The 19,998-nt window shown below is 41.0% G+C and overlaps 1 protein-coding gene and 2 pseudogenes across 7 annotated transcripts in view; 1 reads left to right on the forward strand and 2 right to left on the reverse strand.

Moving 5' to 3' along the window:
• EIF4G3 (eukaryotic translation initiation factor 4 gamma 3) overlaps positions 1–19,998 on the reverse strand; it is a 370,046-nt gene that overhangs the window by 42,243 nt on the left and 307,805 nt on the right. For all 7 annotated transcript variants that reach the window (XM_088843307.1, XM_088843294.1, XM_088843302.1 and 4 more), the window contains 3 exons: positions 3,956–4,102; positions 2,360–2,596; positions 1,225–1,329 (listed from right to left, as the gene is read on the reverse strand). In XM_088843307.1, coding sequence (XP_088699433.1) covers positions 1,225–1,329; positions 2,360–2,596; positions 3,956–4,102 — 489 coding nt within the window. The remainder of the gene's footprint in view (positions 1–1,224; positions 1,330–2,359; positions 2,597–3,955; positions 4,103–19,998) is intronic.
• On the forward strand, positions 2,744–3,042 carry LOC148778447 (small ubiquitin-related modifier 2 pseudogene; annotated as a pseudogene).
• LOC148778448 (non-histone chromosomal protein HMG-17 pseudogene) lies at positions 15,571–19,915 on the reverse strand (annotated as a pseudogene).

The raw sequence follows: 19,998 nt of genomic DNA on the forward strand, positions 1-19,998 counted from the left end.
TCTGAGTTACTATATACAAAAGTCAACGGATAAAAATACAGAGTGAAAGAATGGCCCAACTATCTACCTACCTATCTAGCCACCCATCCACCTACCTACCCAGCTATTTGTACATTTATCATTCGGTACTTCTGAAAGCAGAGAGAAGAGGAATCAATTTCGATCAGGACTTGGCCTTGACCCCGTCGGATACACTGCTACTCAGTTCACACCACACTCCACTGGGGTTCTAAATCGAGGACGACAAGTGTTTTCCTTCCTCGCATATCAAGGTTAGGGTATCTATAAAAATGCCATAATCACTCTAAGCTCTAGGTATCCTCTCTGCTAAGGGTAAGGCAAGCTGTTGCCTTCCAGCTGCACTTCTCCCATTCCTTCCCTTCTGGGCTACAGTCTCAGTATCTGATACAAATATGAGTGACTGAAGGAAGAGGGGGAGCAGTTTTTAACATTTACTTGTATTAGTTTGAGGCAAGAATGGCAGATAGATTTAAATCAGCATTCAAAATCCTGATCAACTGGTAGTGGCTTTGTTAATAAGGAGGATCCCGAGGTCAGATCTCAGCTCAGGAAGATAAAGAGCCGTCGTCCACGCTACCTGGTCTGAGTGCAGGGCAGGGTAAAGGGGACCTATATTCACTTCCTCTATCTTAGGGTCAGTGGCAGTGTATTTCCTCTAAGAGTTAAAAAAGGTGGTAGTGGTAAAAACTATACTTAGTATGACAAAGGAGGGAAAAAAAGCAGCAGAACAAGAGGGTATACAGGAAAAACAACAGAGAGGAAAACATCTACATCTCCTGTGAGCTGGGCACATACGTAACCACTGAATCTTTATAACACACCTGCAAGGGAGACAACGTCACCACTTCAGAGACTAAAATGTAAGGCTCAGGGAAGAGAAATACATTTATTTTGAAGATGAGAATTCTTGATTATTTAGCATGCTAAGATTAAATTTAAATGACCACAGTTTGAATTCAGAATGGCTGATTTCAAAACTGCAAAGTGGCTTGATCACCAGAATAAAGAGAAGAAATAAGTAACAGACAGGCAGGTATATATGCTCTTTGTTCTTTCAAAAAGCTCTCTCGTCACAGTTTGTCGGTCCATGTTCTGAGACATGCGGCAAAAGCATTAAGCCATTACACATATAAATCCTAGGACATCCTCCCCAAGTCAAATCCTGAAAAGTGACTGGAGAGGTAGGTTGATTTTTCTACTTACCAGCCTTAGATCTATTACATCCTGAAGCATGAATCGAATCCTCGATGAGGTTTTTCTTTCTTTCACAATTTTCTCCATCTGATTAAAATACTGGTCCATACGTGGCTGCAAGACACAAAATCATTAGTATTCCTGGCTGAGGAATTCAAATGTAGTTTTACCACATAGAATTTTAAGACAGCATAGGAACACAACTTTTGGCCAAAAGGCATTGTGGTAGAATTTTTAATTGAACATGACACCCAAAATAAAGGCTACATATCCCAGGCAGCAGGCCATGGCCATATGACTAATTACAGGCCAACAGAATATAAATGGAAATGTCATACTGCATCTCCTTGGAATCTTAAGAGAGGTGCCTGTGTCCTTTGCCCTTTCCTAACCTTCTCGGCTATGATGTCAAAAAGTACTCCAGGGCTACACCTTAGGGATGACAAAAGGTTACACTGGAGGAACTGAAATTCTTTTGTCATCTCTTAGCCAGCCACCAGGCCATCCTTAGAATTTTTACTCCTGAACTTCATTTATAAGAACGAGAAATAAACCTCAGTCTTATATACACACTGATATTCGGGGTTTTTTGTCACAGCCAAACATAACCTTAGCTGATTCCGATGTTATAAAACATTTCTGACATTATTTCTTTGATGTGTTTCTAATTTCCATACCCCTTATTTGGAGAGTACATGTTATGTTTGAATTATATTTTTAATGATTTCTTATATTATGGTTAGATAGCCCTGTCATTAATTAGAGCATAAACTTGAGAAAGCTACTAGATCTTCATTCGTGTCTTGCCATCAGTGCTGGCTCTTGGCAGCTTCCCCCGACCCCCAAATTTCTGTCCATAGACATGTACCGCTATTCATATACATATGAAGGGCCCATAAAATAAAGGACACGGGACAAATAATCTCAATTCACGACCTGGCTTTTAAATACTTTTGGACCCTCTTCACTTCTGACTTCAGTGAAAACGTGGCAAGCAGCACCAGGGCCCGACAGACAGTGAGAAGGACACAGGAAAATCAAGCAGCCTTGGCTGCTGGGCCAAGATGGAGACTTGTGTTGACAGTCAACTTCCGCAGCTGACAAACAGTCCCTGCAGGAGGTTTATGAGATTTGGGGGTCTTACCTTTGCTTTCTCAAAGTCCAGGTCTTTGCCAATTGTGGTGAGCAGGCGACACAGACACTCGAGGGATTCTTCATCGTGGTTCTTCAGCAGCTTCACCACGCAGTCATGCATGATGGCTTCAGTCAGCATTTTGAGTTTAAAGAGTTCTCCAATGAACTTGATGTTGCCAATGGATCTCCGCCGGGCTTTATCTTTAGCTTCTTCCAGTTCATCATGAAGCCTTGTCCTCTCCTCTGGCTATAGAGTAAGGAAGAATAATAGAATCTTGATGATGAAAATGGTACTACTAAAAAGATGCTAAAAACATACGTTTGACTGGTGTTGCCTGTGTGCTCGTTAAGTGCAGACCTGGCAAGTCTTCTATGAAGCAGCAGCAGGGAGACCATGGCGCTAGGCATAGCTGATAAAAAGCTCAAGGAAAGAGTCAAAACGGAGAAAAACGACCATACTCATTTGAAGGTGGAGGGGAAGGATGATTCAGAGGTGCTGTTTAACATTAAGAGGCATACACCACTTAGTAACCTAATAAAAGCCTATTGTGAACGATAGGGTTTGTCAGTGAGGCAGATCAATTCCCATCTGACGGGCAGCCAATCAATGAAAAAGACACACATGCACAGTTGAGAGTGGAGGATGAAGATACAACTGTTGTGTTCTAACAGCAAATATTAGGTGTATACTAAATAGGGAACCCCTAGAATTCTGTTCCTCCAGATAAAAAGACATTCTCTGTTAGAAAATCACAGTGTTTTCCACCACATCCTGACTACTAGCGTGGAGTTTCTCTGTTCTTTCATTTTCTCCTTTCTCACTCCTTCACTGCACATAAAGGAGCTGGTGTATATGCACAAACGTAGTGCACTTTAAAATAAACTACAGGGCCGATGGTATGTTTGGACTGACATCAAACGAAGATGGGATGGGGAAAATCACTGGTCCGGTGAAAACATCCCCTTTATGTCCATTAGGGGCATACTCATCAACTCTTATTTTTATACTCCAGTATATTATTTTGCTTTCGTTGTCCAACAAAAATACAACATAAAAATTCTCGCACTCCTTGTTTGATTGGAGATATTAATGTCTTTTCATTTATCACTGTAAAACCAGTGACAATTTTATAACTTGCTTGTATGCAGCTATTACACATAGGATAATCTATTTAAGTAAGGATAAATTACTCTAAGAGAAGAAATGATCCTATATAATTTTCCCTTCAAGTCAAGTGTCTTGTTTAAATAAACTTGTTTAAACTAGGGGTCAGGGAGAGCCTCTGACGTTTTGACAGTTAACCACAGACCTATTCAGAAAATAAAACTATACCCAGAAGTTCGCATCCATTTAAGGAGATTTCTGGAATTCAGTAACCTCTCTAAAGTCTAGGTTCTGAATCCCTATCTGAGAAGGTTGAGTCGTTTTAACATGAGGTACTAAAAGGAATAAAGCTTTCCTCCAAACATCAATACAGTGTATCTCCACCTGAAAAGAAGGCCACAGGCACCTACTGGAGTAGCAGGACGATGCGGTAGTCGGCTTCATGAAAATTCTGATAACACTCAAAGTGCACAAGCACAGCTTCTCTGTGAAAATACTTACAGCACTGGCAGCCTCGAGTTCTTTCTGCTTCTTCTCAAAGACATCATCATCCGCTTTATCTTTTTCAAACTCCTTCTGGCAACGGTTCAGTAGTAGCTTCCGGAAGTTCACTGTGTTACCAGGCTTGTCTGCCATGGGTACTTTCAACTGCATCCAGATGGGAAAATGCAAAATTGGCAAGATTATTTAAAGAAATCCACTGATTTTCTCAAAATATCTATTTTCTTTATTGTTCAAAATAATGCTGACTGAATCACAGGTAAGCATTCTACAAAAGATACACGATTTAGCTTTAGGCATTCCATGTTTTCAGTGGTTAAGGAGCTTTAGATTTTATATAGAAAAGACACACATTCCTCTCATATAAACGTACTGCATCCTCTAAGGCTGGTTGTGCCTCTAGCTGACTTTGAAATCCTTGTAATACTATTACAACTATGACTCTGCACCCTGTAGACTTTTTTAACTGCCAAAGGTTATGATTTTTGTTTTTCAAACTACTACAGTAGGTACTTTGGTTTCAAGAAACAAATAAAAATGAAATAAAGCGGGGGAGAATTTCACAGCCATAGGAAAACTGTTGGTGGTGAGATCCTTATTCTAGAAAGATGCAGAAGTGTGTGTGTGTGAGGGTCACATTTCAGAATATTTGAGACATCTTTTCCTAAGGGGGATGTCACAACACTGTAATGCTAGTATCTGACTTGTCTATTGATACACTATGTTTATTGATTATTTCTTATGTGCCAAAAGAAAATACTAGTTCTCTATGAGTTGTCTAATAAATGTCCAACTTAGACATGTTCTTTTGATACACAGAAAGACACAGGACAGTGGGAAGGGGCCGGTTGGAGCAAGACGCTTTTAAGATGTCCATACAAACCCAAAGACAATTGTTTCCTAGTAACTGCAACAGCTTCACCTTCAAGGTTCACTTCAGTTCAGTTCGGTCGTGTCCGACTCTTTGCGACCCCATGAATCACAGCACGCCAGGCCTCCCTGTCCATCACCAACTCCCAGAGTTCACTCAGACCCATGTCCATCAAGTCTGTGATGCCATACAGCCATCTCATTCTCTGTCGTCCCCGTCTCCTCCCACCCCCAATCCTTCCTAGCATCAGAGTCTTTTCCAGTGAGTCAACTCGTCTCATGAGGTGGCCAAAGTATTGCAGTTTCAGCTTTAGCATCAGTCCTTCCAATCAACACCCAGGATTGATCTCCTTTAGAATGGACTGGCTGGATCTCCTTGCAGTACAAGGGACTCTCAAGAGTCTTCTCCAGCACCACAGTTCAAAAGCATCAATTCTTCGGCGATCAGCTTTCTTCACAGTCCAACTCTCACATCCATACATGACCACTGGAAAAACCATAGCCTTGACCAGACGGACCTTGGTTGGCAAAGTAATGTCTCTGCTTTTTAATATGTTGTCTAGGTTGGTCATAACTTTCCTTCCAAGGAGTAAGCGTCTTTTAATTTCTTGGCTGCAGTCAGCATCTGCAGTGATTTTGGAGCCCCAAAAAATAAAGTCTGACACTGTTTCCACTGTTACCCCATCTATTTCCCATGAAGTGATGGGACCCGATGCCATGATCTTTGTTTTCTGAATGTTGAGCTTTAAACCAAACTTTTCACTCTCCTCTTTCACTTTCATCAAGAGGCTTTTGAGTTCCTCTTCACTTTCTGCCATAAGGGTGGTGTCATCTGCATATCTGAGGTTATTGATATTTCTCCCGGCAATCTTGATTCCAGCTTGTGCTTCTTCCAGTCCAGCGTTCCTCATGATATACTCTGCATATAAGTTAAATAAGCAGGGTGACAATATACAACCTTGACGGACTCCTTTTCCTATTTGGAACCAGTCTGTTGTTCCATGTCCAGTTCTAACTGTTGCTTCCTGACAGGTTTCTCAAGAGGCAGGTCAGGTGGTCTGGTATTCCCGTCTCTTTCAGAATGTTCCACAGTTTATTGTGATCCACACAGTCAAAGGCTTTGGCATAGTCAATGAAGCAGAAATAGATGTTTTTCTGGAACTCTCTTGCTTTCTCCATGATCCAGCGGATGTTGGCAATTTGATCTCTGGTAACCTTCAAGGTTACTTGTAACTAAACACAGAGACATTCTTATTCAGAATATAAAGAAAGTGAACCAGCAGAGTGATTAACTAAAAGATTCTATTTTACAGACAAAATCCCAAGTACCATTTTGAACAGCCATGACAATATGGCAAAATGATTTTCCTAGAATCACAAAGTGGCTCCCAAAGTTCTGAAATACATGGTCTTTGTCCTAGATTTAGTGGGAGAAGTTAATAAAAAATGGGATGCCTTGTATTTATATTCATAAAAGAGCTAGCAACCAGAATGGACTTTTGGACAGGTGCTGATCAAGGCTGAATGGCTAGAAACTTGAGGACTACGATACCACAGCGTATTTGTGCTAGAACAGACGGCACACCCTTCAACATATTCCCAGTGAGACATGAAAGACCATTCAACAAGGCCAACTCTTACCAACCAGAGCCAAATGTTTCATTTCACTTTATTTTTTAACTTAGAAAGAGGAGAAGAACATAAAATACGGATTCTTTTTAGACAATCACAGGAAAGCTAACGTGTCCTTATGTCCAAATTCAGGCCATACAGATACAAGTGACAACAGGTTATGTCAAAGTCAGGCCTATTCTATGATCACACAAGAGGGTAGGTTTTTAATTTACTTGCACTTATTTGGCTATGCAGGATGTTAAGTGTGGTATGCAAGACATTAGTTGTGGCATGTGAGATCTAGTTTCCCAAGCGGGGATCAAACCCAGGTTTCCTACATTGGGAGCTCAGAGAACTGGACCACCAGAGAAGTTCTGGGACCAGGTACTTAATTAGTCTTCAGTTCAGTTCAGTTCAGTCACTCAGTCGTGTCCAACCCTCCGCGACCCCATGAATCACAGCACGCCAGGCCTCCCTGTCCATCACCAACTCCCGGAGTTCACTCAAACTCATGTCCACAGAGTCGGTGATGCCATCCAGCCATCTCATTCTCAGTCATCCCCTTCTCCTCCCGCCCCCAACCTTTCCCAGCATCAGAGTCTTTTCCAGTGAGTCAACTCGTCGCATGAGGTGGCCAAAGTATTGCAGTTTCAGCTTTAGCATCAGTCCTTCCAATCAACACCCAGGATTGATCTCCTTTAGAATGGACTGGTTGGATCTCCTTGCAGTACAAGGGACTCTCAAGAGTCTTCTCCAGCACCACAGTTCAAAAGCATCGATTCTTCGGTGATCAGCTTTCTTCACAGTCCAACTCTCACATCCATACATGACCACGGGAAAAACCATTGCCTTGACTAGACGGACCTTGGTTGGCAAAGTTATGTCTCTGCTCTTCAATATACTATCAAGGTTGGTCATAAGCAAGCGTCTTTTAATTTCATGGCTGCAATCAGCATCTGCAGTGATTTTGGAGCCCAGAAAAATAAAGTCTGACACTGTTTCCACTGTTTTTCCATCTATTTCCCATGAAGTGATGGGACCAGATGCCATGATCTTTATTTTCTGAATGTTGAGCTTCAAGCCAACCTTTTCACTCTCATCAAGAGGCTTTTGAGTTCCTCTTCACTTTCTGCCATAAGGGTAGTGTCATCTGCATATCTGAGGTTATTGATATTTCTCCCGGCAATCTTGATTCCAGCTTGTGCTTCTTCCAGCCCAGCGTTCCTCATGATGTACTCTGCATATAAGTTAAATAAGCAAGGTGACAATATACAACCTTGACGTACTCCTTTTCCTATTTGGAACCAGTCTGTTGTTCCATGTTCAGTTCTGACTGTTGCTTCCTGACCTGCATACAGGTTTCTCAAGAGGCAGGTCAGGTGGTCTGGGATTCCCATCTCTTTCAGAATGTTCCACAGTTTATTGTGATCGACACAGTCAAAGGCTTTGGCATAGTCAATGAAGCAGAAATAGATGTTTTTCTGGAACTCTCTTGCTTTCTCCATGATCCAGCAGATGTTGGCAATTTGATCTCTGGTGCCTCTGCCTTTTCTAAAACCTGCTTGAACATCTGGGAGTTCACGGTTCACATACTGAGAAATGAAATATGAAAGCAAAGGGTTTTCAAAGCAGAAGCCAAAAGTAGATGCTATCTTTTACTATCTACAACCCAGAATATAAAGAAGCAGCCTATCTGAGAGGTTCTGTATAACAGAGCACCCAGCATGACGTTAGGTTCCAGAACAAAGCAAAGGTTCTAAAATTCAGCAGTTGCATTAAATTTGCTACTGGACAGGAACTCAAATAAACACATCAGGAGGTCTTTGCCAACTTCTTACCATATTCACCACCACTGTTGATATTTACACTAAGGACATTATAGAATGATAGGATAAAAATCATCTGGGCACAATTTGTCAGTCTTAAAAACATTTTCCCTGCATTATGGATTTACTATGTAGAAGATGTGAAAAATGTGGATAATATGAAAATTCAAGCCACTGTTTTAGTGAGAGGGATCACAACTAAAATGAGTCAGAAAGGTCAAATAAATACAAGCTGTGTATTTTATTTACAGGAAGGAGCAAGTACAAATAACATAAAGCAAAGGAGAATTTCCCTTCACAAAATGTATTAAAGGATTTGCTTTTTACACCTTTTATGTAGAGAAGGCTATATTGAAAAGATTCACTTACATGATTTTCTTTTTTTCGCTTACCTGATTTTAAATGAAGGCAATTCTTTTAACCCAAATTTATTCATCATCCAAACAAGGGAGGCACAATCCCTGTATCTAACCCGAGTGCAGCTTTAAGCATCCAATGCAATAGGTTTGTTGGAAGCGCTTTAGTCACAGAGAATAACGTTTACCTGGCATATTTGGAACACTCCAAGTGAAAGAGCACTGGAATCCTGAGTTGTAAAATCAGGGTCTGAATCCCAGCTCTACACCTCATCAGTATGTAAATATGAGCAAGCTACCTCATTAGGCTTTAATCCCCTCATCAGCAAAAGGAAATTCCACTGATTAGACTGAGGGACACCATGAAGCAGCTTGTGCAACAGGATCTGTGGAGACAGTCATAATCCCAGTTCTGCCATGTGACCCTGGCCAAATTAGTTAGCTTCTCCGAACTTCTATTTCTTTCTAAAATGGGGTAACATCATCTCATAGGACTGTTTGAAGGATTAAATGAGACAGTCTAAGTAAAACAAGTAACAGTGCCCAGAACACAGCTAAGAGTTCTATAAACTAACAGAGCTATATTTAAATTTGGAGCTGTACTGATACGTTTATTAGTAAAATGTAAGAGAAATCTATATTATAATAACATAAACACCAAAGAAAGTGTTTAAGTTAGTTCACAAAGCAGTTAGGGAGAGAACCACAAAAGGCAAGAGAGCTGAATATCTGCTATCCCAAAACAGTGGTCATGCGTTCACACGCATGGGACAGAAAGAGCCTGCGACTGCTGCCAATGCTTGTTAGACAGGTTCACACGGAAGTATCAAAATGGAACAATCAGCAGAATGGCCAGAGATCTGCAAGCACATTTGTCTCTAAATGAATGAAGGTCTGGCTACACAACGCCCTAAAGACTTGTTTTGGTTAACAGGGGCTGTCGAAATACGCAAATAGGCCAGGGAGGATATGGCCTGAGAACTGTGAAGCATAGTGATCTTCTTCTTAAGAGATGTTAAATTCAGCAGAATTATGAAATGATGATAGTATTAAGTAGACTTGTGTTGTCAGGGGACACCTGGCTGGTCAGGAGACTCAATAAGATTGGTTCGTGAGAACATGAAGAGTGAATGTCTTAGTCTGGTAAGGCTGCTATAATGAAATGCCACAGACTGGGTGGCTTAACCAACGGATGTTTATGTCTCACAGTTCTGGAGGTCAGGAAGTCCAAGGTCAAGGTGCAGGTGGATCTAGTTCCTGGTGGAGAAGGACTCTCCTTCAGATGTCTGGTGTGCAGACATCTGCCTTCTCCTCTATCCTCATGTGGTGGAAAAGAAATTCTAGTACCTCTTCCTGTTTATTAAAGGCACCAATTTCCATCATGGGAGATCCACCCTTATGACCTCAACTAAAGCTCGTTACCTGTCAAAGGCCCCACCTCCTAACACCGTCACATGGGAGAGATAAACATTCAGCTCCTAACAGCAGAAGAGGTAGATGCTTGACGATGTGGCCGTGGACAACACCAATAAGGAGAGGTGACATGCCACAGAGACATGCAGCAGCTCTGTCAGACGACTGCAACGTCACTAAACGGCAGTCTGGGGCGAAAGCTCAGATACTAAGTGTCTCAGATGCCTCAGAAAGTGAAGGAGTCAATGGGGAATATTTTATACCAAGACTGCTTGGTAAGCTAGATTTGCTGGAGAGCACCTACCTTTTAATTTTTACACGACAATAAACTAACCACATGACACTGCACTACACTGTAAACTAACAGTGTCCATCTCATACTGCGATGAGACCTGGCCACATTCCAGTCAGCCAGCAATCTGGGATATGAATGCTGTCAGCATCATTTTCTTCAAGCAACTGGATTTGTACTGCAAATATATTTGTTAGTATTGATGGTAAATACTTCTTCTCCTTAAAAGGATCAAACTCCCTGAAAATCACCAAGGGCTGTCAGCTGTGTATTGACTGAGTCCAACAGGAGACTAGAGAATAGAAGGACAAGTCCTGGCCTTGCCTATTAGCATGCTCAGGATTTTCAGGGCTATCCTAGAACATAAAGATGTTAGTGGTAATCCATAGCCCAGTAGCTGTTTTGCTTAAAGCATGTTCTGGTCTGCAGTAAAGTATCTGGAATGACTAGTATAATATAAACAAGTGGTATGCCCAAACTAACTCTAAAATGTGAAGTGAACAGCAATAAACCAATTGTCCAACAGTAACTCCTGGGTCTACGGTGACATACTATCATTTATCAGTGGTGATGCCCTGACCTTAGTAAATTCCCAACTAAAAATGAACTTAACACGATCTGTATGTACGATGAACACATTTACCAAAATGTGTTCTATCAGATACATTTGAAGAGGTATACAGCGCTTAGAGATGTCCACAAGACTGAAAAGGGAGTGGTCAAATTATGAAAGGGTAAGTCATTTCTCATCAATCTTTTCTTCGGTGGCACATTAAAGTGGCAACATTAAGTCTTGGATCTGGTGTAACAGGACACAGAATGCAGAAATTTACCCACAGTGCCATTCTTTTCAGGTGAGGTCTGCATGCCTGCCACAGCAGAGATTAAGGTAACAAAAGCATGGTCTTAAGGTACAAAATAAACTCAAGTTATACTTTCATTCATGCACTTATCCATTCACTCAAAGCATATGTCTGAGCGTCTATTTTGCACCAGAAACCATTTCAGGCACTAGGAATTTAGCAGTGCCCCGCTCTTAGGCTCAAAACGAGTTCCGAGTTGTGGATTCTCTTTAAATTCTGATTAAAATGAAACAGTGCAATAAAAAGGACTAATAATCCAATCTAAAATTTTATTTAAGGATAGATTATTTAGATACAGGATAGCAATTTCTAGTGTTTGCCCTTCTTTATTTGCTACTCAATTCAGATGTCCTCGGGGTTTTCCTGGTGGCTCAGAGGGTGAAGTGTCTGCCTTCAATGGGGGATACCTGGGTTTGATCCCTGGGTTAGGAAGATTCCCCTGGAGAAGGAAATGGCAACCCACTCCGGCACTCTTGCCTGGAAAATCCCATCGATGGAGAAGCCTGGTAGGCTACAGTTCATGGGGTTGCAAAGAGTCGGACATGATAGTGACTTTACTTTCACTTTCAGATGTCCTCTTCCTCCTAAGAGAAGTACTGAGTTCTAGTTAAATGCCCTTCAGTCTTTGAAGGGGGATTCCCTGCAGATGGTAAAGAACCAGACTGCAATACAGGAGACCAGGGTTCCATCCCTGAATTGGGAAAATCCCCTGGAGGAAAAAATGGCAACTCACACTAGTGTTCTTGCCTGGAAAATTCCAAGGACAGAGAAGCCTGGCAGGCTACAGTTTGTGAAGAAGGTCTTGCAGATCTTTGCATTCATTCCTACTTGAACCAGCAGAAGTAGCAGCATACTCTAGAGGCCCAGGTTACCATCTCTTATGATGTCTTTAAGTCTTATGTGCCAGAGGTTTCACTTAGCAGAGCTTGGAAAAGGCAGGCAGCTGCATAGAAGTCTAAACAAGTGTGTCTGTGTACACAATAAATACAGTGCGAAGTGAAGTGAAAGTCGCTCAGTCGTGTCACACTCTTTGGGACCCCATGGACTATACAGTCCATGGAATTCTCCAGGCCAAAATACTGGAGTGGGTAGCCTTTCCCTTCTCCAGGGGATCTTCCCAACCCAGGAATTGAACCTAGGTCTCCCGCATTGCAGATGGATTCTTTACCAGCTGATACGTAGAGCCAACTGGTAAAGCCAAAACTATCACATCAATTTCCTCTATAAATCTGAAGAATTCCTTTTTAGAAAGCCTACCACCCCTTAGAATGTCAAGGAAAACTGACATATAACTATTCTCCAGCCCTCCCCTAGGTAAGAACTGCAAAGTGACTTATGGAGGTGTGTGACTGAAGTGAATGACAAAGAGGCAGAAAAGGTTTAAAAACTGCTCTGAGGGAATTCCCTCCCAGTCCAGTGGTTAGGACTCCACACGTTCACTGCTGAGGGTGGGGATTCAACCCCTGGTCAGGGAACTGAGACCTCAACAAGCTGTGTAGTGTGGTCAATAAAACAAAAACAAAACAACCCTGTTCTGAACAATGACAATAAGTATTCTCTTAAATCTTAAAACCTCAACAATCTAGACCATTTCTCATCCTTGACACTAAGAACGTCTTGCGTTGGACCACACTTTGCTATAGGTGGCTGTCTTGCGCACTGTAGGATGTTCAGGAGCATCCTTGGCCTTATCGCACTAACATGCTAGTAGTCATAACCAAAAATGTCTCCATTTAGTGCCCAAGGTCAGAAAAAAACCAACCTTGAGACTTCAAAACCAGACACCTAAGTCTCTCTTTGAGCTTGTTGTTGTTCAGTAGCTAGGTTGTGTCTAACTCTTTGTGATTCCATGGACTGCAGCACACCAGGCTTCCCTGTCCTTCACCATCTGCCAGAGTTTGCTCAAACTCATGTCCATTGAGTCACGGATGCCATCCAACCATCTCATCCTCTGTCACCGCCTGCTTGTCCTTCAATCTTTCCCAGAATCAGGGCCTTTTCTAATTTGGCTCTTTGCATCAGGTGGACAAAGTATTGGAGCTTCAGCATCAGTCCTTCCAATAAATATTCAGGGCTGACTTCCTTTAGGATTGACTAGTTTGATCTCCTCGTTCTCCAAGGGACTCTTGAGTCTTCTCCAGCACTACAGTTCAAAAGCATCAATTCTTTGGCACTCAGACTTCTTTATAGTCCAATTCTTCCCTGGTGGCTCAGACCATAAAGAATCCACTTGTGATGCAGACGAGGCGGTTTTGATCCCTGGGTCGGGAAGATTCTCTGGAGGAGGAAATGGCAACCCACTTCAGTATTCTTGCCTGGGAAATTCCATGGACAGAGGAGCGTGGCAGGCTACAGTTCATGGAGTTTCAAAGAGTCAAGACACGACTGAGTTATGAACACTTTCACTGGCTCTTGTTCGAACTAGAGTTCTATCATTTAACACTGGAAACCTCCATATGTATAAAATCCCTATTGAGGCAATTTTCCAACTTTCATAAAACAGGAATAATAAATGGTTGTGAGGATTAAATGAGTTAGATGTAACACATCCCCCCAAATACTGCTATGATTCCCACTGCTCTTTACTACTACTACTTAGAAACATAGTATGACTGTGTGGGCAATTATAACTAGATTCCAGTACTTCAAATTCATGATAATCCATGCAAGTTGCACGGGTCTATACATTCTTAGGACTACGAACCAGGCCAAAGATCTTACAGTTTGACCTGCAGGTGTGTCTCAGTGAGACATACTGACAGTGAAAGTGAAGCTACTGGAAACACTTAATGAATATAATGGATAGAAAAAGAATACCTCCCCTGGGTAATATCTTAATTTTTTATTTCACTCTTCATTTCCTCTCATTCTGTTGGAGGAACGGTTTCTCAAACTAACAATTATGTTAAAAACAAAACAAGTAGCACCTGTGGTCAAGAAGGACTGAGAAACGTTGCACAGAGCAGATCATTCTTGTTTGATTTCACAAGAAGCATTATAATAGGAAACCGAAACTTAAAGGAAAAAAAATCTGCTTAAGCTGGCCTTAGTGAAACATATACTGTCATTTCAATTTTGGACAACACTGCTCATGGACATGCCAGGTGAAAATAATCAGCTTAATTCCACTTCTTCCTTTATAAAGTATAAAATAAAAGAGCACACACTCAAGTACTCATCACTCAAGTTTGCTAAAGCTTAGTATCTTGCCATGTTTACCTTCATCTTTCATTTTTAAGAAACTAAGTATTCAAGTTAAGGGCCCTGAGCATTTAAAAATATTTTTCACTCTATTGCTTGCTCTTCTTTTCAAAGTTTAGCTTCAAGAACACTGAAGCTTCCCAGAGCTTCACTAAATGCTTTCAAAGCACTACCACTTTCCAGCCTTCACAGTTAATCCCATTATCCTATATTTTTATAATAAACACTTTCTTGCTTTTCTCTGTTTAACCATCCAGATATGCATTCCCAAATCCTGTATTTATTTTTGAACTTTAAATAAATGAATGATATAACATATATTCTTTCAGGTCTGGCTTCTTCTGCTAAAGCTTCTTCTTGTTAGAGCCATCTGTACACAGTTATAGTTTGGTTTGACTGTACTAGTGTGAACAGGCAACAATTCATCCATTTTATTTTATTTTTTCCAAGCCAAACTGTATCCAGCTTTATTAAAGATATTTTTCATAAACAATCATGGCATTTCAGGCAGGACACATGGGCAGACAATCGTTAACAGTATACATCTTTCAAACTCCCTTTTTCAATGGACTACCAAAATCAGAAAGCCACTATAAAACCCAATGAAATCTTCATGTGATGCTCTGAACAGGGAAAGTTTAGAGTGAGGGTTGACATTTCACATTTAGCATGTTGTTTAACAACTTTTCACAAGCCGACCCTGACTTTCAGGAAATGGAAATGAAAATGGCAGAAATATCACTCTGAGGAGCCACAGTCTAAAAAGAAGAACCGCTGCTCTTTTGAAGGACGCCATCTCAATGGTGACACTGGAAAGTCCAGATTGCCTGACATACTGGTCATCAATTTTGGGGGGGCACGGGGTTCAGGTTCCAACAGGTCTCTGGGTTTAGGGGAGTCAAGTCTATGCTGAGGTGGAGAGGGAGAAGAGGACATAAAAACTGAATTTTAGTTTTTCCACACCACAAGGCGTTTGTGCCAAGGTGGCTAATGTGCGTCAACATCAAGGAATCCCTCCTTCCTGGGAACCAAGAGTAAGTCTCTCAAAACTAGACGGGAAAGGTATTTTCCCCCCACGTCAATTCAGCATAGGAGACATTCTGTTAGTGAAGTGCCCTTCCCCCAAAAAACAACAATGAAGTGTTCTGTGTGCTAACAACATAGCTTAAAAAAAAAAAAAAAGTGTCACCAGAAGTACACAGTTATCAAAAATGCACACACTTCACTTGGCATCTCCAGCACCTTCAGCTTTCTGAGTCTGGTCTGTTTTGGCATCTCCATTTTCTGCAGGGTTATTCCCATCCTTGCCAGCATCAGCTTTCCCCTTTTTCCCTTTGGGTACCTTCTCTCCCTTCTTTGCAGGGGCCTTTTTAGGCTTGGGCTGTGGCTTTGGAGGAGCAGGTTTAGCAGATAACCTTGCAGATCGTCTCTGTGGTTCGTCCTTCACCTTGGCTTTATCTCCTTTAGCATCCCCTTCAGCCTTTCTCTTGGGCGTGGTGGCTGCGGCGGCGGGAGGCAGGCGCTGAACATGGGGATGCAGTGGCGCGCGGGGTTTAACTCGGTCCAGGGGTCGCTCTCGCCTCTTCTTCACACTGCTCTCAATTCATCCATTTTATTGTTTATGGGCGGTTTCAAGTTTCTATTGATTATGAGTAATGACAAACATTTTCATATGCTTCCTGGCCCATCAGAAATGTATGTTTATTTGCTGCATATATTCTTAAGAATGGAAATGCTGGTTATAGCAAAAAATAATAATAACGCCAGGTTTTTTAGATGATGCTAAACTCTTTTCCGGGCTTCCCTGGTGGCTCAGAGGTTAAAGCGTCTGCCTCCAATGCGGGAGACCCGGGTTCGATCCCTGGGTCGGGAAGATCCCCTGGAGAAGGAAACGGTAACCCACTCCAGTATTCTTGCCTGGAGAATCCCATGGACAGAGAAGCTTGGTAGGCTCAGTCCATGGGGTCGCAAAGAGTCGGACACGACTGAGCGACGGAACGGAACGGAAACTCTTTTCCAAAGTGACTGTTACAATTTATATTCCCACTAGCCCTGTCTGACAGTGCTAGTTGCTTCACCTATTTGCAAACATCTAGTAAATTTAGCAATCTGGTATTACTGCATGGTTTTATCTAATTAATTTTTTTCATATTTACTGGTCATCTGGATAACATCTCTGGTGAAATATTTAAGCCTCTTGTCTATTTAAAAATTAAGCTATTTTCTTATCGTTAGTTTTTTCAATACTTTTTTAATTGGAGGAAAACTGCTTTACAATCTTGTGTTGGTTTCTGAGTACAACACAAATCAGTCATAACTAAGTTATGACCAACCTAGACAGTATATTAAAAAGCAGAGACATTACTTTGCCAACAAAGGTCCATCTAGTCAAGGCTATGGTTTTTCCAGTGGTCATGTATGGATGTAAGAGTTGGACTGTGAAGAAAGCTGAGCACTGAAGAATTAATGCTTTTGAACTGTGGTGTTGGAGAAGACTCTTGCGAGTCCCTTGGACTGCAAAGAGATCCAACCAGTCCATCCTTGCAGGAGATCAGTCCTGGGTGTTCACTGGAAGGACCGATGTTGAAGCTGAAACTCCAATATTTTGGCCACCTGATGTGAAGAGCTGACTCATTCAAAAAGACCCTAATGCTGGGCAAGATTGAGTGCAGGAGGAAAAGAGGACGACAGAGGATGAGATGGTTGGATGGCATCACCGACTCAATGGACATGAGTTTGAGTAGGCTCCAGGAATTGGTGATGGACAGGGAGGCCTGGCATGCTGCAGTTCATGGGGTCACAAAGAGTTGGATACGACTGAGCGAATGAACTGAACTGAACTGAATTTAACAAAAACTACAAATGAGCAATTTTCCTTTTTCCAAATTCTTTGTATTTCTCTTATACTTCAATAGAAAAGTTTAAAAATATATATCCCTTGGTATATAACTTTGGGGGAACCTATGCTAAAGAAGTAAAAAGCTCCAGGATCTAAGAATATACTTAGTTGTTTATTGCAGTACTGCCTCTGGTTGCAAAAACCCCTCCAAAACAAAAAACCAGAAACAACTTTGGGTGGGGCAAGGGCAGAAGAGAGGAAAATGAATGAAAGAAAGTTATATGTGTATGTGTGTATGTGTAAAGGGATATATGAAGCTATTAAAAGGTGTGAGTAAAATCTATCTGCAATGACCTATGGGGATGCCTAAAACATACCAAGTGGGGGTGGAAAGCAAAAGGCAAAACAATGACATAATTCAATTAAAACAAAAAATTCAGAACATCTTCTTTACACATATGTGTATATTTTCATGATTTTATAAATATAAAGAAAATTATGGAACAATACAACCATATCACTTGCACTGATTGCCTTGGAAGGAAAGGAAACTTAACTGACTAGGGCTTCAAGGGAAGAGCATTAATTTTTTCTGTGTATATCCCTATTCTGTTTGAATTATTCCAATAGTTTGTTATTTTATAATTTTAAAAAATCCAATAAAGTTTAAAAACTCTTATTATAAAAGGGTATGTCACAACAAAAGACCCATAAGTAGTTGGCTTATCTGTGAATTCTTCCCATTCCAAACTAACTTGCATTAGGGCCAGGCCTTTAAGGGTCATTTTCATCAATAGTATTCTTCTATTAAAAAAACTGTTTGGCTGAGTCCCTCCACTGTTCACCTGAAACTATCACAATATTGTTAATCAGCTATACCCTGATGCAAAATGCTTTTTGGTGTGAAAAAAACAAAATAACAACAAAAATTCACAACCCTTCACTGATTCAATAAGAAACTGGTAAAAAGCATAAAGTTATGAGCCAGAAGATCTGGGATCTAGTCCTAGTTCTAATTTCTTACTGCAGGATGTCCTGGCTGTCACAGTGAAACGAAAGGCATGAGCTGAGGAATCAGTTTTTTTTCAGGTGACTATGGTACGTTAGAAGGCAATACCGCAGGTGACTGGGTTAAATAATCCTGGTTTGAGTCCCAGCACTGCCACTTACTAGTTATGTGACTATGAGCAAGTTATCGATCCTTTTTTAAGCCTCGACTCCTTACTTAATGAAGTGGGGCTAACCATCCTGACCTTTAAGGCTTACAGTAAGTGCTGAAATGACATATGTAAAGCGTCTACCCATACCACCTGTTGCTGTTCAGTCACTAAGTTGCATCCGACTCTTTGTGACCCCATGGACTGCAGACAAGCCAGGCTCCGGTGTTCTCCACTGTCCCCTGGAGTTTGCTCAAATCCACGTCCACTGAGCTGGGGATGCTACTAACCATCTCAGTCTCGGCCGCCCTCTTCTTGTTTCTCCTTCAATCATTCCCAGCATCACTAGCAGTGCTAAGTATTACAATCATCCTCATTCTATACCTAATATTGTAAGATCTCCACAATCTTCACCACCACCCATTTAGTTCTGAGTTATTTAGGGCTATGACAGGCTAACACTGAGATAAGATTTTACAAACACAATCTCATTCCAATTAATTTTATCAATATAATAACCTTAAATTATATAATCTTATTCTATGGATTAAAGAAAAAGATGCTTAAAGAAGTTAAGTAACTATCCTGAGGTTACAAAGTCAGCAAATGGCAGAGTTGGCATTTAAAGTTAAAACTGTCATGGTCCCATAGCACTATGAGATTCCAGAGTCAGTGGTTGGAGCCTTTATGCCACGCTTGTTGCCTGAGACTTGAGCCTGCATTCCTCCTTCCCTATATTTGTACTCGCCACCCCTCTCCATTCAGGTTGAACTCAAATTCTATCTGCTTCATAAAAGTTTGTCATTTCTCAAGAATGGTGATTTTTCTTTCAACTTGATACTTCAGGCTGAATCATCCAATACCTTATGTGTGTGTTTTTTTTTTTTTTTTCTTGCTAATGCTATTTTTCTCCAATACGGATTTTTAGTCCCTTGAAGACAGAAGATGTGATTTTTCCTAAGTCCCAACAGACTTACCCACTTTTAACACTGGTACTTAAAAACACTGGTAAAAATGATGGAATTTTGAATTTTCATAGGCACAATGACAATAAGGTGTGATAATTAAGAAGAAGCTCCAATGTTAAAGGACACACATTTCTGATGCAGGTACCTGGGTAACAGGCAGAGAAAACACGGATGGTGCGTGGAGTGTTATGACTGCAGAATAGAGGGTAATGAACACTAACCAGAAGCGCTTTGGTCGCCCATTCCTTCTTGCCCTAGATTTGACAGGCTGTGGACAATGTAAAGAGAAAGAAGTCTAATAGTATCTAAGAGTGTCATCAGTTTCAAAACCTTTATGACCACAACTATGCTAGCACTTTTAAAAGGCTAGACTTAGAATCAACATGCCTTCCAATTTTGAATCTAAATGTAAATGTCAGCATTTGCTTTATTTCTATAAGATGATACCCCAGGAAGAACTGGTTGCCCATGACAAAAATTTGACATTGCAAATTTTAACCTTCTTTAATCTTCCCCACACTGCATGGGACCACATCATGCCTATTTCAGTCTTACCTCCATATCCCCTACAGAGGTGAAAATACATTATAAAAAAGCAAGGCTATTTTTATACAATGAGAATATTATATGTACTAAAAATATAT

This window comes from Moschus berezovskii, chromosome 2 (assembly GCF_049115385.1).
Source record: "Moschus berezovskii isolate FMDL1 chromosome 2, NW_MosBer_1.0, whole genome shotgun sequence".
Classification (NCBI taxonomy): Eukaryota; Metazoa; Chordata; class Mammalia; order Artiodactyla; family Moschidae; genus Moschus; species Moschus berezovskii.